General features: G+C 31.3%; 2 protein-coding genes across 2 annotated transcripts in view; both read right to left on the bottom strand.

The window, feature by feature from the left end:
- LOC143082264 (uncharacterized) overlaps window positions 1–3,472 on the bottom strand; it is a 42,656-nt gene extending 39,184 nt beyond the window's left edge. The window contains exons 1-2 of the mRNA XM_076257865.1: window positions 3,459–3,472; window positions 408–686 (exon numbers count right to left, since the gene is read on the bottom strand). Of these exons, the coding sequence (XP_076113980.1) occupies window positions 408–630 (223 nt within the window). The 5' untranslated portion in view covers window positions 631–686; window positions 3,459–3,472. The remainder of the gene's footprint in view (window positions 1–407; window positions 687–3,458) is intronic.
- Window positions 3,473–3,487: 15 nt separating this feature from the next.
- The window catches only part of LOC143084110 (uncharacterized), a 29,948-nt gene continuing 11,067 nt past the window's right edge, over window positions 3,488–22,368 (bottom strand). The window contains exons 3-8 of the mRNA XM_076260517.1: window positions 20,702–21,007; window positions 19,494–19,569; window positions 14,034–14,101; window positions 13,492–13,548; window positions 4,248–4,301; window positions 3,488–3,756 (exon numbers count right to left, since the gene is read on the bottom strand). Coding sequence (XP_076116632.1) covers window positions 3,488–3,756; window positions 4,248–4,301; window positions 13,492–13,548; window positions 14,034–14,101; window positions 19,494–19,569; window positions 20,702–21,007 — 830 coding nt within the window. The remainder of the gene's footprint in view (window positions 3,757–4,247; window positions 4,302–13,491; window positions 13,549–14,033; window positions 14,102–19,493; window positions 19,570–20,701; window positions 21,008–22,368) is intronic.

Below are 22,368 nucleotides of genomic sequence, written 5' to 3'. Positions count from 1 at the left end.
TGCCATATTGTATAAATGAGATCATCAGATTTTCACTTTCTAAGTAGAACCATTACCAAAACAAACAAACCAGAGGAGCGAAAGATACCAATGGGACATTCAAACTCATTAATCGAAAATAAACTGACAACGCCATGGCTGAAAAAGAAATAGACAAACAGAAAAATAATAGTACACAATTAAAATTCCACGTCTTAAAGAATAATAATTGTATATCGTTATGGAAGCCGGTTTGTCGTTCGGTATTTTTTTTCACCTTTAGAATTAATTATTTTTTTAATTATCATATAGCTTCAGAAACTGGTCCGCTCGGATATATGTAACTAAAGACCATGTAGTTCTTGTGTTTATAAATATAAAATAAGCTGTAATTATGGTCCTAGTACATTTTGTCATTAAATAATTACCTTTAATCGGTCTTATATACGCAATACATGACCTGTTCGCTAATTTCAACATGTACTCCCCTTGCATATTAAAATCAAATGATGAAATGGTAAGTTGATATATATTTTTTCCTATCTCAGTTTGTGGTACTGATTTTAATATAATATTGTCGCAACCACCAATATCTGTTCCGTTTTTGTACCATTCAGGTGCTATAAATTCCCCAGCTGTGATACATGACATCTGATAACTTTTACCAACCCTACATGTTTGATTTGTGAGTGGTTTCAAGAAATATTCTGAAAAGTTAATCAGATATTAATGACATAATCAAATTCAGAACAAACATGTAAGTAAGTGTTATAACGTTTTGGTTTTATAGTGATAGTGTTTTAAGATTATAATACAATATAGTTGCTGTATGAGAACATAATTCCGTCTGCAGCACTGTTAGTCACAAAGTTGCAAATAATCAGTAAAAACACTTTACATCCTTATTACACGATTGAAGGTGTTGACAGTACATTTCCTAATAACACTCACTCTTAAAATATATATACAATATTAGGGCAATGTCAGAAAAATATAAACTTTTATGTATAAGGCTGAGAAACTGGAGAAGGGCGAGGTTTTGTCGATTATATTTTTATGACATTGACCTTATATTGTTTTTACGCGGCCACTTAAATCAATGCACTGCAAGCTTTTTAAATCGTCAGATACATGTCAAACTTATTTTCATATCTTTATGAACCCTTGATTGTGGGTAAAAGTGTTCCATGATGAAATTGACATTGCACAAAATATAGCTGTGTTACTATGTTTAGGAAATAAACACAACCAGTTGCAGTGTAATTGACTTTAATCATTTGATTCACAGAATCTTTGGAAATGATCAAAAAGAAGACATGTTATTCTTCAACCAAAGAGTCCGGGTTTTTAGTTCGTGAGTAAATGTATTAAATGTTTTTTGACAGTTGATGATTTATATGTAATATAACTACTTTTTGTATACAAAGTATACACAGCGATTGATTGATTGCCAAAAAATGTACAGAAAAGCTTTTCTCTACCACTATAAATATACACAAAGTTCTTTAATGTCTTCTCAGTAAGAATCTTGAGAAGCAAAAAGACAAAAATGTCAAAGATAATTTTAAAGTTATTGACTAGCATTTGAAAGACAACAGACTTTTATTAATTTTTTTTAAAAGTAAAAAAAAATAATGTACATGATGTTCATTGTATTTAATTGTTTATTTAAATTTGCATTATTTAATGAATTATCATTAATAATAACTAATACTCGAGCAAATGATATTTTTAAAGAAACCATGAAGGAAGTAATTTTTAGCAAGCCTGTTTCTTAACAAAATAAAATGACCAGACAATATCAATCCTTTTATAATAAATTTTTATAACATCTATTATTTTTCAGGAAAACTACAAAAATCATAATATGGTTTTATAGGAAAAAACTATTTTTGTCTATCTTTTTTTTTAAATCTGAAATCAGGAGTTAACATAATAGACATGTTGAAGCGACTTATTTTCCGAAAAAAACTGTCTTGCTTTGCCTTTTTGAAACAAATGTGAACTTATTAAATATGGCATCTTTAGTTTGGCTAATTTCTGTTAGTTAAACATGTTAAAAGCCAAATTTTGACAAAATATACTTATATAGATGGTTACACTTTTATGGTCTATTAATTAAATCATTTTTTTTCTGTGTACATTTTTATTGTTGAAGTGGTGGACTGGTATGATACATATTCTTGGTATACATTTGCAAATATTTCCCTAAACCCATGCCTTTTAGATAAAGTTAACAATTTCAGAGACTTGAATGAATTAAGACTTTAAAACCCTTGATGAAAAAATCAATTTAAAGAAAAATATAAGAACATTTTTGAAAATAGATTTAAGAATAAAAACTGTGGTAAAAAATGTATACTCAAATGTGTCCCATAGAGAGTTAGTGGTCATAATTAAGAAATAGAAAATAGTGGACAATATAAAATTCCTAGAAAAGATAGAATATGTAAACTGTGCCACTTGCAGGACAATGAAGACCACTCCTTCCTTAAATGTAAAATTAACAAAACAACTTGAGATAATCTATTTGAAAATTGTTTACCTTCTCATAATATTGCCTCTTACCAAAGAACAAAAAGTGAAAGAAATGCTAAACCTTTATTACATGAATATGTTGAAAATATTGGTTCCCTTATAAAATAGTCATTATTAAAACTTAGGCCAGAAACCTAAAAAAAAATCCATGTGTTTTAATTTCTTATAGAATTGGTAATTCTTTGCATTATAATTTTTTTTTGTCACAAACGAAATACCATACATGTATGTTTATATGACAATACAAATATTATCAAATTTTGTTGAATTAATGAATATTTTGAATATATTTATTCAATAGAGAAATAAGGAATTGCCTAAATTTTATTTAGAATAAGTTCTAAACATGCTAAAGACATTCTTTAACATTTGTAAAACAGTATTGAATGCAGATAAGTCTATCTACTATGATTTAAGTATAAATCATTTTGATTTAAGAAAATTAATTTGAGAAACAACTTTTCAATAGAAAAAGGCAGGCATTGGGAAAGTTTGCATTATATAAGAAGATGATATTAATTTATTCTTCACTTACCATAAAGTACATGTAAAAAATAACTTAAATTGATTAAAAAGGTATAATGTCAAAACAAATAGTCATGAGTCAAATTAAAAAAAAAATCAGCTATTTATTCAACTAGTTATATTATTTCATTTTATTTTTGAATTTTCTTGTCATAATCACAGTAATTAAATTTCACAAACACATACATGTATATTTTACCTGAGACACATGACCTGTAAGTTATATAATTTTAACACTTCAACGCAGTCAAGATTTCCCTTTATCCTTGACTAGTTTTTGATTAATACCTTGTGTATTAATTAAGCGACAGGGGGTATAATGATGGACATATAGGGCCACCATGGTGGACAAAATTTTTATGGCCACCATGAATAAGATAATGTCACAGGTAGTACTGTATTCAACACTTGTATACCTTTGACTGTTAGTACTGCTTGTTCTATATCACATCTTATTACCTGCAACGGTCAATATTGCCGTACAGCTTTGACGACGAACAGTTACTGTATAGTTTCCGCAATGATTTCGTTGCACGTTTTTAATCACAACTTGATGAATGTTCCCTTGCTTTATAATTGTTGCCTCTGACAATGGAATTTCGCTATCTGTTGACCAGGATGCTTCTTTATTCTTCCCAGACACTCGACACTGAAGAACTACTTTTGCAACTCCCTCTATACATTCAGTGTCATTAAGAGTTTCCTCAAACACAGCTAATAATAAAAAAAGAATCATTTCTTCATAATATAGTCCTGAAAAACGCACTTGGATCATACAACATTCAACTTATAATTTCAATATTACAGAAAATCTGCAAGCAGCAGAATGTGTTGCTTTAATATAAAACACCAAATATTGTTTCATACAAGTAGAAAAACGCACTTCTTCAACTTATTGTAGCAATATTTAAACCAAAAATAAAGTATTTGAAACGTTCAATTAGTTCTATCATTGTAGAATGTTTATACAGATTAGTCCCCAAAAAAATGAGACAAGTCAAATTTAAAACGAAAACAAAAGGAAAAACAAAAATTAAACAAATATAAAAATATATAAACAATAAATATTTAAAATGACAATCAAAATACGGTGTTCATTAAAGTCATTATTCAACACATGTTAAATGTAAATCGTTGTTTATTATTAATTTACAAGAAAAAATATAAAACACACTTTAAGATAATAAATTAAGCATAATACGTACGTGGGTTGATATATTTACATATCTGAATGATGACTAGTACAAGAGGTGGCACAGCTACAATTATAAAATTATTGCATTAAATCATATTAAATGATCTAAAGAGTTCTAAACAATTTATACAATTTGTAACGATCAAGACTAGTAAACTGTGTATATTTGAATCATATGTTGGTTTAGAAGAATGTATTGGCATTTACTAAAGCATAAAAACAGGCGCAGCTATCGAAGCAGGAGTTGTTAAGACTTGCATTTTTTGTGAGACAAATCGGTAAATCAATAAAACGGCAACCAAAGATGATAAAGGCATCTAGAAAACAACAGCCATACACAGTGCAGTCAGATTTTTAAAAAATAGTCACGTCTCTGAACAATATGACCAGGTTGTAAAATAAGTCTATAAAAGTTGGAATATATGTAGGACTCAAATCTATGGCGGGTTCCAAATCTATGGCAGATTCCTAATTTATGGCAAAGGTGACGTTACAGACGCCAAACAACTCAAATCTATGGCAGATTTTTGTTTTCTCAAAATCTATGACAGATCTTGAAATTGCGTCACAATAGAATAACGCAATATTACCTGGTCACCGCCACAAAGGATTGCTGAGCTGATATATTTGAACACGATTTAAGATAAAGGTATTATCCTCGGGACAACAGTTTGCGGATGGTTTAAAGAAACGTGTGACCTAGCTACATGTATTATTAGGAAGAGGGACAAAATGTGCTGTACAGGTCGAAATTCGCGATGAACAAGCTAGGGCACCACGTTTTTCAGTACCGGATTATAAAAAAGGAGTTATAGTAAATATTTTACTATCTGCGGCTGGCAAAGTTTATTAAGTAAAAGATAAAATTACTGTGTTTGATTTAAATTGTCAACAAATAAAAAAAGATGTATTAACGATGAAATAAATATTATTTGAAATTTCAAACTGTTAATTTTTATTTTTTTATTATTTTTTTCTTAAGGGACTTACTAGTTGGTTTAAGGAATGGGTTAAATATAGGTACCATGATTATATATATATTTTTTTTAATTTTACGGGCACATCATTTTAATCCTGAACTCTGTATTGAAGAATTATTCATCATTTACAAAACAATTTTGGTTACCATCACCATAATCACGATTTGGTTGACCATTATTTCACAAATATTTATAGACATGTCGTACATTTCCACTATTTTCAGACAAATCATTGACCATATATGTACTGCTTTGTTTTCCATTTGCTTAAAACTTGCTATAGATTTGGTAACAACAAAAATCCGCCATAGATAAGGAAATTACAAAACTTGCCATAGATTTGGGATGGCATGACGACACATTTGCCATAGATTAGGAATTTGCCATAGATTTGGAACCCACCATAGATTAGAGTCCTACATATATTTCACAGTAAAAATTAAAGACTTTTAATAAACACATCTAGGCAGTTTTCATATTCCATACCAGTTAAACTCATCATCTAATTCCACATGGTTGGTTTTACTAGTGAACCAGAAAATTCGGATATTTTTACAGCATCATCATTCATTGACATTTATTCATTTAGGTTCGCTTTTCTCTTCAATTTTTTGTGTGTAAGCGTATTGACGTTCGTCGATTTGGCCATGGCATTGTTTTTTTTTTGTTTTTTTTTAACTTCATGGATTTGTATTGCCTCCTTTGTGTCTTCTTATTTAATTACTATTCTTACATTTGTGGTTACAAATTTGTTTGTTTGATTATTATAGCTAATAATTGCAGTTTAATATCAATATTTTGTTTAAGTTTTGATACATTTGGTCATCATGCTTTAACAAACCAAGCATAACAGATGTCTAACAGAGTCTCCTGACGTTAGTTCAATTGACAATAATTATATCATACATAAGACTTTAAGGCAAATTATATAAGCCAACAAAAGAAACACAACAAGGTATTTTCTATATATAAAGAAATTGGATACGCTGTACCGAGGTAGATAAATGTTTTATTGGTCTGATTTTACAAAGTGCTAATTTTCTTTTATCAAAATCGGGAAATTTAGATTTGTGTGATTTCAAAAATCGTATTTTCACCCAAAAATTTAAGTAACCAATGTTTTTACTTAAAGAAATTAAATGCCTTTGCAGATATTTGAATACTTATTTCGAAATTACTTGCCGACTTTTGTCATAATTTTCCGTAAAATAAATTTGACTCTTTGTGTTCAACAACTCGGTATTTTCTATTTTTTCAATTTGGTCAGATTCTTTTAATTATATGTTTTTGCTTTGTAAAGGAATGTTTTTCAGTGGATAGTTTAACAGTTTTTATCATTTGTTTTATTTTAAAATAATCTGTAGTTCAAAATTGTGTATCATTTCTTTTGTTGACTAGTATATATAAGAAAGTTGACATTACATTAACAGGATTTAAATCAATGATCGATATACATGTATCTGTTGGGGGTATCTTAATATACATTCGTTATTATACTGCACTGATTTACTGCAATTACAAAATGCACCTTTAAAGATCCCGAATCCCATTTGCATTGTCAATATAAAAATAAAGGGACGTTTTATGATTGCAAATGAAACGGATATAAACAAATTAATCTTTCCTTTTTAGAATCCGGACCGTTGTTTTTAAGTCCTGACTGTACTACCAAACAAGAATGTGTCCATAGTACACGGTTGCCCTACTCGCACTATCATTTTCTATGTTCAGTGGACTGTAAAATGGGGTAAAAACTCTAATTCGGCATTTAAAGTAGAAAGATCATATCATATTGAACATAAGTTCTACGTTTCAAGTTGATTGGACTTACACATCATCAAAACTTACCTTGGACTAAAAACTTTATCCTATAGCGGAACAGGCGGACGAACGAACAGTCAGACCGGAATTCATAATGCCCCTCTTATACCGTAGGTAGGGCATACAAACGGCGGATGTAAATGATTTGGCTTTAAAATAAACAAAAAAAGTAACCATAATTTGTGTTCAAAACTTGAACTTGAACAAGTGGGACAGTATAATTGCGAAAAAAAAGACTTAATTGTTTCTTTTATTATGTCTCTCGAAAAAAAATTCAATATAAGACCATCTTATTATTCACACGATTCACACGAAAAAACACAATACAAAATAGGAACTTTACCGACCGTGAATTTTACACATTATAATATATATATATATAAGGGTAAAATTCACGGTCGGTAAAGTTCCTATTTGGAATAGTGTTTTTTCGTGTGAATTGCTCTACTTTCACAAACATGTTTTGGTGTTAATGTTTGTAATTTATATATTATAAAACATTACTTTTTTCCCAATAAAGTTGTTGACCTCTGCGTGTTAAGTTCTTCTGTGAAAGTCTATTTAAATGTTCATTATGTTTACATCCCAGCTCCTTTGTTCTAACAGGGGTGATCTGAGCTGGATCACCCCTACCAGATCTCCCCGGTTTGAGTTTCTTTGTTATGCATGCTTTCAATTGTTCTGTAACATTTTGGCGGGAATGTCAAATCCACTATAAAACTTATAATTAATTAAACGGAAAAGACTATCTATCGTAGCCAAAATCGAGTGTATATGCTGGGATTCGAACTCCAGACCTTAAGCATATTAAAAGCCATGACGCATACCACTACACCAGGACGACTGGATACTAACTAACAGTATTTTAACATACTTAAAGGAAGCAATATCTTTTAATAAGTGGGGCGAGTTGACAGACCTTTATTCAGTGGGGTTTAAACCTTTTTCGTTAATAAGTGAGTTGTCAGACTGATTGTTCAATTTTATTTTACACTTTATCAAAAGTGGGGCGAGTTGGTAAACAAGAGTGGGGCGATTTTTTTTATAAAAAGGCGATATAGTATGGGTCGATTGGCAAGTGGGGCGAGTTGACATTGTTTGATATTTATTCATCGTGTTCGGGGGTCATAAAGGGTATACATAATATAGTAATTTAAAAAAATCCGGTCATACAGATGATTTGTATAAAAAAATATTCTGAAACCAAACTTTCCCCATACATTACAGTTTTAAATATTGAATTGGTTCCATCGAAAAAACAAAATAAATATAAACTTTCGCGCAAGAAAAACATTCTGACTCAGAACCCAACCCCCTTTTTTTAAGCAAAGTGGTTGCTCCTTTATGAAAGTCATTTTGGATGATTTGCAGTAGTTTAAAGATGTCTGGATTACGCATAAAAAACGAAGGCTGCATCAGCGTGCTTACAGACGAAGAAAAAGAATCCGATGTTAAGGATCACTACATTTCTTTCTTTTCTGTTTGTATCAAATGGTATTTTTTCTCCAAGGAGTATTTGGCAAAGGGAGAGGTAATGTTTTTTTTTTTTTAATTTCTATTTGTATTTTAACGGATCTGAGATAATTCACAAACAAACAATTAACCTCACCCTTTTTCAGTAATGCATTTATGAGTGTATCGTTGTTTGTGTAAAGACCAGTGGCAAATATTTCTGTGTACGTCCAGTCGTTTCGGCAAGACCTTTTCAAATGAATTATGTGTTCGGCAATGATGATGGATGAGTCTTGATAAGGGGTTAATTAAGCTACATAAAGTGTTTTTTTTATAACAAATAAATATCAAGTTAAGACAAATATTTCTGTATATAAGTATCAATTTTATAAAAAAAATCGTTTCTTTTTTATATACATGTATACATGGGAAATTAAAGTTCTGAATGCCTAGTTTTGTGTACACTTAACATACACAAGGCCTACATCGACTATAGACTGCGTGTAGACAAAACATGATTTAAACTACATGTAAACATTGAGTTTTATTATTCACTGGTGGTAAGCGGATGGTCGTAACTTAAAGTTACGACCATCCGAAAATGGGAGACAACTCTAGGAATCAGTTTTTCTTTTCCGATTTTCGTGCAGTAAAAAAATCATTTGAGCTACACCGCTTGTCTCATATACACTTATTGTGAGTGCGTTGATATTGAAACCAAACTTCATACATAAGATCATTCCAATTTTCGTAAAATAGTCATTCAAAAGTTCAAGCATGATGGCCGTAACTTTAAATGTGTGATGGTCGTAACTTCAATTATAGTATTTTGGATGATAGTCGTAACCGACACAAGATGGGCGTAACTTTTAAAGATGACTGTAACTATTTTTGTTGATCTTTTAAAACAAAAAAAGTTATGTATATCTGTCGTAAGGAAAAATGCGTTAACAAATCCGAAAGTTAAGAAACATCCGAAATCTCGACCTCAATTTACTCAAAAAGAAGCGCATGAAGGTATATTTTTATTACATACTTATTTTTTTCAATTATAAAATAGCCTATTTGCAAATTTTTCATTAAAATTTCAACATGGAATCAAAACTGTATCGTATGTCCTTAAAGATGACTGATACTCGAGTATTTTGGTGAAATTCTTTCTTACAACCTCCAACGTTCGAAGCTAACACAATGATTCAGAATTACAACCCATGTCAAGAAATCCTCGCTGTGGACCTTCGACGGCATCCATCAGTAGTTACCAATTTAATTTCATTCAATAAATTACTTTATAACCTGCATGTATGTGTCGCTTAGAAGACGGTTTTGATATAAATATAATTTGTATTGCAAAATTACACCCATAAGGGTCGAGCAATACAATGTAATATAATGTAATGCAACACAATATATAAAATAATAGAACATAAATTAAGAGTTCAAATATAAATTTATGTAAACAACACCATCATAAGCTTGGCTGACATGGTTCTTACCCCTCAGTTCTATAGTAATGAAGACTCCAATATGACAAACTAGTTCAAGGATGGGGTTTCGAATGAGTTTTAGTGAATTAAATGCATCAATATGTTGAAAAAATGGAACATAGTCTTTTAGATAAGCAAAATGATTAGAACGAAATGATATGTTAATGGCACAATGCAAGAAGAAATGAAATTCGTCATCTAGAACTCCACATTTTGTACAAAATCTTTGTACTCTTGGAACATGTTTCTGTACTTTCCCCAATTCAATATCCAGGGAATGATCACTAAGCCTAAATTTTTTGAGTAACTGCATATGAATAAAATTATTGCAACTTATATGTTACTCAGACTGACAACTAGTTTTTAATTTCAAATAAAGGCAAGGTTTAGATGACTAAACACACTTTTCAATATTGCATTTTAACACGTTTTTTATTGTTTAAAAGGTACATTAAAATTTTCGGGGTTTTATTTTCATATCTTTAAAAATTATAACTGCAAATGAGTACCAAGAATAAATTTCTGTGGAATGTAAATTTATGTTTGTGTGTAGAGATTATTTAACCAGAATATTAATATATCATTACAGTTTATTCTATCAAATACATGAGTGTTTGCGTTTTTATCAGAGAGTTCAAAGTAATCCTACCTCATTTTGGTCTAGCACCTTTAAATTTGTAAGTGGCTGTCTTTTTCAATCCTAATACTGCTTTACACAATTTAGAATGAACCTTCTTAAAGTGATACTTTTCTGCTAATGCAAAAGTATTACAAAAAGTATTTCAGCAGCTTTATTAGATACCCTAAAAGCTGACTGAAAATTATCCATAAATCAAATTTCAGAGTTGTTTGTCAAAATAAGTCTTATAAGAGTATCAAATAATTTACATGACGAATTAGTGGGAACAAAATTTAAATTGGACGTTTGTTTTCTCAAAACAAAATAAAACTTTAATACCTTTTTTACACAGCTCTTCAGTAGTTTTTGTAAAATTCATCTATTGTTAATAATATTCCATAGAAATTTCCTTAACTCAAGTCAAATATTTATGATAAAACAAGAGGTTGGAGATTGTTTATAAATATTCTGAAAAGCTAGAATTTTAGTCTTGTTTGTATTTACACTCAACTATTATTTAGTTTGTCTAACGCGTTTTGAAGCCACTGGTGTGTCTCAGGCAGTTACACTAAATCATCTTAGTAATTGAGAGTTTGGATACTCGACGTATCAGGAACAAGAGGGTTACAAATTTCACCAAAAACTGAATGCTAATCAGTAATATAACAATTAAAACTATATGCTCTCAAGGCCTGTGTCGCTCATCTGAATCGTCTTGATTTTTGTAAATCATATGAAGAAAAAAAATCATAACAGATAGTTATAATAAAGTTTGAGACCAAATTTGATTTAATATTGCTATCTTTGCCTTCATTCAATTCAATGGTTATCTCAAAGAAGACATTTGTATTTATTTCCAATAGGTTAGATCATATGTAAAACTAACTCCCCCCCCCCCCCCCCCGCTGGCGGCCATCTTGAATAATGGATCGGGTACAAAGTAACAAAACTTGGTCAGTACCTCATAAGGAACGTTCATGCCATATTTTAAATTAGTTCTATTCCATTTAGGGGTTCTCTAGAAGAAGTTCAAAATGTAAAAATTCACGACGACGACGGGCGACGGACGACGGACGCCAAGTGATGAGAATAGCTGACTTGGTTCTGCGAGCCAGGTGAGCTAATTTTAGGACTTAAACTGTCCCCTTGACTTACACTTCTAATAATTGTGTAAAAAGAGTGTTCAGTACTAACTTTCAGTGCGGACTGTGATATACATATTTTTAAAATAGTATGAAACTTCACACCAACACCATCATTTATCAATTTATACAACAGGCCATTATGCTAAACAGAGTCAAAAGTACCACGCAAATCTACAAAACGAGCTATGTCTTATTTTTTGGAGAACCTATACTCATAATGCTTTATTAATAAGTCTTTTATTTAAAAAGAGTTATATAATTTTGATAGACAGTTTAAAATAGAAATACCTTTATAATTGCATATGTCTTCTTAATCTCCAGACTTATGGAATAAAAGCTTTCCTTCAGCTGGTGGGATAAATACCAACTGATAAAATAAGATTATAAAATTATCTTCCGTTTCGCACTTAACATGTACCCCCTCCCCTCTCTTCACTCCTTTTACTTTTTATTATTTGGTGGAAAAAAACTTCACATATATATCATATAATATATTCATATAACAAAGGACACGTTTAAAACTATTGAAAAACCTCATTCCGTTCAATACATTAAAACAAAATCGGATTTTTTTAAATCTTAAACTTTAATAAAAATTCAAAAAAAAAACACAACTAATATTTGAAAACTTTTTAAAATTTTGAATTCATAAAGTTTTTCACTGACCGAAATTCTTTATTTCACATTGTATGTAAAAATAAAAATAACACTTCATAAACATATCATATTATATATTCATATAATAAAAGGCACGTTTAAAACTCTTGACTTGCTTTATTCAGTCCTATTTAATAAAAAGTTACGACCATCACAATTTTACGTTACGACCATCACCAACATTTTTGTTGTTTTAGTTACGACCAGTATGCTCGAATTTTTGAATGACTGTTTTACAAAAATTGAAATGTTTTAATGTATCAAATTTGGTTTCAATATCAACGCACTCACGATTAGTATGTACAACCAGCGGTTTAGCTCAAATTAACCTTTTACTGCCCAAAAATCGGAAAAGAAAAACTGACCTCCAGAGTTGTCTCCCATTTTCGGATGGTCGTGACTTTAAGTTACGACCATCCGCTTACCACCAGTGCTATTGGGAACGTAATTATGTTTAGTTTACACAACACAGAGTTAAGGCCAATGTGCACACGGCCTTAGTTTACTTAAATCTTTGTTTAACAGATGAAGTTTCTATAAACCAGTGCTGAGCGTTCTTAAAGTGATATCGAATGTGTACATTTCTTTAATTAGACAGATATCACTGCATACACGTTTTAGTTTACCAAAATGTAGGTTGCGCTGCTAGTCAGAAATAAACCGCAATAGTCCATTTGCCAATTACCGATTTGATTCTGGTATTACACTTTTAAAACAAATTACTGGTTCCATACCGGACAAAATTGGCTTTTGCCCATGTAAAGTATGATGAATTAAAAGTGATGTATCAGCGGTTTAACTATTTTTTCATAAAACATAATTTCTGATGTCAAAAGTATTTAGATTAACAACAAATTAATGTAATTAAAAGATTTGAAAACCTTAAAGATTACTCGCATTACGCACAGATACATTAGCTCGTTCTGCTAGCTCTCCATTATAAATAAAAATTATTGTCCCTCATAAGGGAGACAACTGGAAGTGGGATCTCTAATTACAGGGTCAGTTACGGGAATTGGCAAATAGCCTATTGCTGCAAAACAAGTCGAACTATGTCATCAACAAGGTTATGAATGAATACATTTTAACCTACCTAGTGGGATACAAATCAATATCGTTAATATAATCTTGAGCAAATTCCTTTGAACATCTACAATTAAAATAAAACAATTAATTAAAAGTTAAAACCTCTCATGTCGGCTCTATTTTATCCAAGTCATTCAAGGACAGTGATGATGAGGACAAGTATAGTTCAACGCAAGGTATGTAAATATTTTTTAACGGCATTTCATTGTCAGTCTATTATCAATTTATGAGTTTGAATTCCTTAGTCATCATTCACGGAGTCTTAATACAAAAATTGTTACAGAGTTTTGCATTGTGCATAAACTTTCAATACAGTACTCAGTGTTTTACTAAGACTAAGCATGATTTTTCAAGTACTGATTTAAAGCAGTAGAAATATATCCTCCCCCATGGATATATTAATCTGACATTTGGTAAACTAGTCATTCATCTTTGTCTAAATGTCATTTGCGGAGAAGAAAGATACAAGTCTACATTGACCATGCAAGTACATTACCGCAGGTCTACAATGTTACAGTAATAAATATATTTGTTTAACAAGATATTCACCTAATATTATATAGTTGTCTTTGAAAAGCTTGATACTCTTTTGTTTGATGACAGTTTCTTGTTGAAGTCTAAAATAAAACATTTTAATAAATCGCATGCATTAAATAAACAGTGCTTTCCAATATACAAGTAATACCATAAAAAAGAGCAGCTGGAAAGAGGAGCTGTGCAGAATGTGTACATGCGAAGCAACACTGAATACGGTTCTTCATCTCTTTGTTTAATATAACCTTAAATATAAACTTTTCTTTTTTCTTTCAACAAAGGGTTACAGAACCAATGTTAAATCTGAATGATTTAAACACGAATCTACCAAAAGGGTTGATTTTTTTTTCAAAGGGTGAACAAAGTAAATTAATCGAGGGCTGAACTGTAACTAAGGGTCGGAATACTAACGATAAATTCTATTCCTCGTGCGCACTGTATGAAGTGTTACACTTTCTGATGTACATAATCCTTATTAATATGGTAAACAGCACAACTTCAAACACAAGGACGTTACACGAGAGAGCGGAAGGGATTGGGAAACAGATTAAACTCAACGACTCAACAAACATAATCCTTAATAAGGAAACAAAAATGTATTGGCTTCCAAAGCTACACAAAACCCCTTACAAATATAGATTTATTTCGTCTTCAAGCCATTGGTCAACTACTAAATTGTCTATTCTTCTTACCAGCACACTTGGTACAATTAAAAACCTGATAATAAATTGTTCAAATAAGGCCTTCGAAAATAGTGAAATAAATTACTTTTGGAGTGTCAAGAACTCGTTGGAAGTACTTGATAAATTGCATGCTTATATTGGTGATTTTGAATCTGTTCAAAGTTTTGATTTTTCTACCCTGTATACCACATTGCCTCACATTCTCATTAAGAAAAAATTCACACACCTAATTAAATGAGCATTCAAAAAATCAGAATGTGAATATATATGTTCAAACTCTTTTAGGTCCTTTTTTAGTAGCAATAAACAAAAAAACTATGTTAATTGGACATGCTTTGATACTATATATGCCCTTGAATTTTTACTAGATAACATTTTTGTTCGCTTTGGGGATTCCGTATATCGTCAGATTATCGGAATTCCAATGGGGACTAACTGTGCACCACTTATTGCTGACCTGTTTTTGTATTGTTATGAGTTACAATTTATGACAAAAATAAGCAAAGGCCCATCGAAACAACATCTGATAAACAAATTTAATAATACTTTTAGATATTTGGATGATATTTTGGCTCTCAATAATGACGACTTCAGTATGTATATTAATGAAATTTATCCTGTTGAACTTACTTTAAATAAAGCTAATACTAACAATGATTACTGCCCTTTTCTCGATCTTGATATATATATATCACTAATGGAAAGCTGAATACTAAAATTTATGATAAAAGGGATGATTTTTCATTTCCTATCGTTAATTATCCGTTTTTAGATGGTGACGTTCCCTTGTCACCATCTTACGGTGTTTATATATCTCAACTTGTACGATTCGCTCGTGTATGTAACAATGTTTTAGATTTTAACGAGAGAAATTTATGTATTACTAAAAAATTATTACACCAGGGTTTTCGATATCACAAACTAGTGACACAAAACATTTACTAAATTTTATCATCGGTATAAAGACATCATTCGTAAATATAGCTCAACATGCAGACTTCTAATACGTTCAGGTATTTCACATCCAATTTTTTATGGAAATATTCTTTATAAAGCACAAAGGTGTCAGTATTCACCTCAGAAACTTACAAAACCTTCGAATAGACTTATTAAGAAAGGATATAATTACGATACTGTTGTCAAGTCATTAAAGATTGCATATTTTGGCGTTAATATTGAGTCACTGATAGGTCTTTGCATCGGAACTAAACACATTTATTCTAAAAACAGTTATTGGCATGACACGGGTTATGTTCTTCTCATATATGTGATGATGGTATGATACTAAACCCCTAACGGGAAGGATTGTGCCTAATGTTCATATGATGAAATCATAATCTTTCAGTCAGTTTAATTGAAGTCTGGAGCTGGCATGTCAGTTAACTGCTAGTAGTCTGTTGTTATTTATGTATTATTGTCATTTTGTTTATTTTCTTTGGTTACATCTTCTGACATCAGACTCGGACTTCTCTTGAACTGAATTTTAATGTGCGTATTGTTAAGCGTTTACTTTTCTACATTGGTTAGAGGTATAGGGGGAGGGTTGAAATCTCACAAACATGTTTAACCCCGCCGCATTTTTGCGCCTGTCCCAAGTCAGGAGCCTCTGGCCTTTGTTAGTCTTGTATTATTTTAATTTTAGTTTCTTTTGTACAATTTGGAAATTAGTATGGCGTTTATTATCACTGGACTAGTATATATTTGTTTAGGGGCCAGCTGAGGGACGCCTCCGGGTGCGGGAATTTCTCGCTAAATTGAAGACCTGTTGGTGACCCTCTGCTGTTGTTTTTTATTTGGTCGGGTTGTTGTCTCTTTGACACATTCCCCATTTCCATTCTCAATTTTATCAACATTCAAAACGTATTTGAACATTCAAATTCAAAATCTTCTCATTGTTGGTCGTCTTTCTATTCATAAAGATAACAAATAAAGTACTTAGTTGGATGTATTTGCAAAATTTACTGCATGAAAAAATACAAAATGAAATAAAAAAAATAATATCGAATAAGCTGTCAATAGCTGCTGAGTACTTTAATATATAGTTATAAATAAACTTATGTTAATTTTGTTCATTAGGTTTTTCGTCGAATAAATGTTTAAAGATTTAAAATAGGTCAAATTTTATATCAATGACCGTTTTGTCAAATTTGTCTTTGTTCGTTTAATCATTTTAAAGAATCACTGCAGACCAGTCTTTCTAATCGTACACACAGTCCGATAAATTCGGGAACGAGATGTCCAACAGCAGAGGCATCGACCATGTAGTGTGAACCAGGCTTATAATTCAATACGTCAGACGCTCTTTTCGTCATCAGGGACGGTCAGATCAAAATAGTTATAAAGCCATCCAAGTACGAAGTTGACGAGAATTGAGAACCCGAAATTCGCGAACCGTGTACATACTGGTGTGTGAATATATATGCTGGTGGTAGAACTTCAAAGAATATAGTAGTGTTGAAATAACTTTTACTCCGATCAAGGAGGGTTTCATTGCAAAAAGATGCAAATTCGCGTTTTTGAAATACTACACAAAAGTAAGAAACAAATCTTTGATACCCTTACGATATTTGGTTAGAAAATTTCATGAACTAAATTTTTTGGCTCTCCCTTGACACTATTTGCGAGTATAGTCTTGAGGAAACGATGATAGTCCGTCGGAAGAGGATGAAAAATGACTGATCCGTGTTAAGAAAGAGCCATATCTCTTCCACGTAAAAAACACCATTTTATATTTCGAAAGAGAGTAGGATAATGCCGCTACAAGGCAGCACTTGCACCTTCAAAGAGGAAAGGGGTCTATATAAGTTGTAAAATTTTTTTTTCCAAATCCACTATAAATAAATATGGTTAATTAAAAACAAAAACAAAAACAAAAAAAACCGGACGAAATAGATGACATTCTTTGATGTGTTTGAGGTTTGATTTTGCCATTTGATTAGAGACTTAATTTTTTTAGTTTTCCTCGAGTTCAGTATTTTTTGTGACTTCACTTTTTACGCAAATTGTTGATAAACTTGAATGCTGAGGTAGAATGACATATCTTTTACTTATTCTGAGATAAACGTGTCTCTCATTTTTTCTGCTGGTAAATGTAACACTAGGCTAAGTGTTCGATGACCCTTTGGTATATTCTGACTTTTAATGGAAATATGAAATATGTGATTAATTTTCAATTGCATTTTTATACCAATATCAATCTGTCGTTGATTAGACTCAAACATTCCAACGTCTTTCTAAAATGTTATTGGCGACTAAGTGAACTGGTCTAAGTAGTTTAAGTACTGTATCAATGCCTTGTCAACATAAAAGTTGTAATGTCAATTCTTGCAAGCGGCAGGTGTTATCGACTCAAATCTTAATTGACTATGACTGTCAATTATACTACCGAAAATCGGTGTTTTTTTTCTTGGAATTCCCGCTCTCTTAAACAGAAGATACTGGTCACCACGAAATAGACAACAATGATGACAGTTGATTAACGTACCAATAAAACTATTTTTTGCCCATAGTATATCATCGTCTGGTAGCACATTTTTGATTATGTTAATACTACCCCCTTCATTAAGATGTGCATGTCAGAATTTCTGATAAAAACTAAACAGTTCAATTTTAAATTATATGGATATAGGAAGATGTGGAATTTGTGCAAGGAAGACATTTTTCCATCCAAGTCACATTTTAAAAAAGTAAACCAATATTGGTCAAGTTACGGTCATCAACACGGAGCCTTGGCTCACAACGAACATCAAGACTTAAAGGGCCCCAAAGAATTACTAGTGTAAAACCATTCAAACGGGAAAACCAACGGTCTAATCTATATAAAAAAACGCGAGAAACGAGGAACACTTATGACCCACATCAACCAAACGACAACTACTGTACATCAAATTCCTGACTTCGGACAGTTATGAACAATTGCAGCGGGGTTACACGTTGTAATGGTCCCAAACCTCATCCCTTATCTGACACAATAGTTTAACACCACAACTTAAAAAGACACACTATACACTATCTATAAGAATGGCCTATTTCAATGGAAAAAAAAGTAGTAACACATTCGAACATACCATGAACGAATAAATTTGATATTTGATACAATGTACATACAAAGTAAATCAAAACAAGTGAATAGTATTATACCGCTGTGAAACATAAACAATTTCAGAAAAACTTCAACTTTGAAAAGAATAATGTAATATTATACACAGGTAAATGAAAAGTGTTGTTGTTTAGTATACTTCTTCTGTCTGTATAATCGTCCGTTTAGGAATACCAAGAAATAAAACTATTCTAAAACTAGGTACATGTGTGGTAAATATCAACAATAAAACTATAAAATTGGTGCTTGATAAAACTTCGTGTTCTTCGTGTACTGCTGCCGGAAGTGTGATGTATATACAGTATACAAGGCGAAATGAAATAATTTTGATGTTTATTTAAGACTTGAATACTTCTTTTTGTAACTTCATTGAGGTATAAAAGCGTTGACCAAAGTTCTTTTATTCTAAAAATGTGCGCACGGTCAACGTTTTTACAACCCTATGAAGTTACAATAAGAAGCATTTAATACTTATATTTACATTTTTTGGCTATGATCATGAAAACACGAATTTTATTATTTGTGTATTTAATTCATCTGTCCACTTTATTGTGGGACCACGTGTTATCCTGAATGAAAAGTTTTATTGAGTAATGCAATTGCTTAAGGAATAACATGTGCAGTCAGCTAATCAGAATAAAGTATTATAATGAAAAATACATCTAATGTAACTATAGTATGTTTAATGCTTACCCTTTATCAAGGATTGTTACTATCGTTGGGCAAATTGCCGTTGTATTGTATACGTAGTTATCAATGCATTCATAATCTGAAAATAAACAACTAAACGATTACGGAAAAAGCATGTTCATGTTGTTAACATAAAACAAGATATGATAAATATTATAATGAAGATGGGGTATGGGTGTCAATAAGACAACTCTCTATCCAATTTACCATGTGTAAAATATAAACAAATAAAATTTATGTTAAATGTGGCATTATTCAACGAGCTTCATTTTAACAGGCTTATATTTCATTCATAAAGTAACCTTTTAATACAAAATGCAATTTTAAAACGAAAATAAACGTTTAACGTATTCAGATACCAGAGTCAAGACCTTGTATTGAATAAATGTCTGATATACCATCTCTCATTTCCCTGTATATATACTATTGACCTCACTTACCTATGTTTCCTTTTTACATTCTGATTTACCACAACTAGATACAATGAAACCTAAAATATCATTTACCCTATTTCACATATTTAAACATTGCAACACGCAATATGTTCATGATATTGCAAACTAGCCAATCACCTTTTTTTAATTCAATTTCTCCATTGTTTTTTTTTTTTTTTTTGTGCTGATAGACAAAAACTATAGTAGTAAAAAAATGTAATAATAGTAATAGAAAATAAAATCACAAAAATACTGAACTCCGAGGACAATTCAAAACGGAAAATTTCTAATCGAATGGCAAAGTCAAAAGATAAAACACATCAAACGAATTAATAACAACTGTCATATTCCTGGCTTGGTACAGGAATTTTCTTATGTAGAAAATGGCGGATTACACCTGGTTTTAAAGGTATCTAAACCTCTTACTAGTATGTCTTGAACCCGTGGTGTTGCTAATATTATTACAAAGCCGGAAAATAGTATAATTCGGAAGGTCACATTCGTGAAAAGAGAGCGGGATTGTAGTTACGAGATAAAGCACATATCCGGTATCATCTGTGAAACGGATATATTATCAGTTTATTAACCGAAGGTCGATAGTTCTCTGCGGACACTCCTGCTACTTTCACCAATACAAACTACCCATTCAAAATTTAAAAAAAAGTGCCACAAGTGGTGTTTAACTCAAACCAATTACCTGCCTTACTATACAACTCTGGTAAATATGATATTCTTTTGTAAATAAATTTTCCATTCTGTAATAATTTATTTTCTTACCTTGTGACATTCGGACTCCTGTGATATTACACCGTCGTAGGAAACAGGAGCAATCTTCCGTTGATGGGTAACAATAACAGCGATTCCTTGGTTTTCCGACAAAATCGTATCCTCTTTTATAATCGCAGCGACATTTTTGGTCATCGATGGTGTTACCCATGTCAAATACAACTTGCCCTTCTTCACTGCAAAGGGACTTCTGATATACACAGGCACTTGCTTTCACATTTCTATGTTCATAAGGCTGGTATGAACCTAGTGAACATTTACCTCTATCAGGGTTTCCTCTGATTACCCATTTATAGCCTGAATTTGAAAAAAAAAGAGTTTGTTTAAAAGACGTATGAATATAAGGTAAATAAGAAAGTCTGCAAGTTGTCAATTTTCATAATGGCTTTTAATATTATATAAAGGTGTGGTATGATTAACAATGAGAAAACTTTCCATCAAACTTCAACAAAGTGGGTGTAAGCAAAAATAGGCGATCATACGGCTTTCAACAATGATGAAAAAAAATAACGTGAAATTGGGTTTTAGAGACCCATACATCAAAAATATGAAATAATTGAATTGAACAACCTAATTTGTAACTAAAGAAGTTGCGAAAAAAAAAAAATATGACAGATATAAACCAGCGACAACCACTGACCTACATAAAATAACGGTAATTGTTGTTGAATGTATCAATTAATTTGAATTTAGGTAGTATGAACGTGGTTTTTAAATTTGATAGATTCTTTTGTGCTTTTTGTTAAATATTTGTTTGTTTTCAGATTGTGACACAGTGGTGACTGCTGAGTCCATGTTTTGACTATTTTGCCTGTTGTGTCTGTTTTGTTCACGCATCGTTGTAAATATTACGGAATATAATGCGACTGTCATACAAGTGAGAGTTTTAGCGCTATAAAACCAGGTTTAATCCACCAATATCTACATTTGAAAATGCCTGTACCAAGTCAGGAATAAGACAGTTGTTGTCCATTCGTTTGATGCCATTTAATTCGGGACTTTCCGTTTTGCTTTTTCCTCGGAGTTCAGTATTTTTTGTGATTTTACTTTTTGGTATGGGAGTCTTAAATAAAAAACGATACAATGTCTTCATACTTTGCCAAAACGTAGTACACATTGATTTAGGTTCAATAATAGAATAAAATTGATAAGTCACTGCTCATTTTCTTAAGCTACAGGTTGTGACAAAATGACGCCTTTTGTATGGATTATACAGGGTAAAAAAATATTTTTTTAATACAAATTGAACAAAATGAAATAATTGTAAAATAAAATTCGAAAAGATAGCTTTTAGAAAATGCTTTGTTACATCTTATGACATCGGACTCGGACTTCTCTTGAACTGAATTTCAATGTGCGTATTGTTATGTGTTTACTTTTTTACATTGGCTAGAGGTATAGGGGAAGGGTTGAGATCTCATGAACATGTTTAAATCCGCCGCAATGTTGCGCTTGTCCCAAGTCAGGAGCCTCTGGCCTTTGTTAGTCTTGGATGATTTTAAATTTTAGTTTCTTGTGTATAATTCGGAGTTTAGTATGACGTCCATTATCACTGTACTAGTATACGTTCCCCATTTCCTTTCTCAATATTATTTAAGAATAATAAAATAAATTAAGGTCATCGAACCTTTTTCCGGCTAGAATAGAAAAAAGGAAAA

Source organism: Mytilus galloprovincialis, chromosome 7, assembly GCF_965363235.1.
Source record: "Mytilus galloprovincialis chromosome 7, xbMytGall1.hap1.1, whole genome shotgun sequence".
In the NCBI taxonomy this organism is placed as follows: domain Eukaryota; kingdom Metazoa; phylum Mollusca; class Bivalvia; order Mytilida; family Mytilidae; genus Mytilus; species Mytilus galloprovincialis.
The sequence above is the reverse complement of the archived record's forward strand: the minus strand, read 5'-3'. Positions and strand labels throughout refer to the sequence as shown.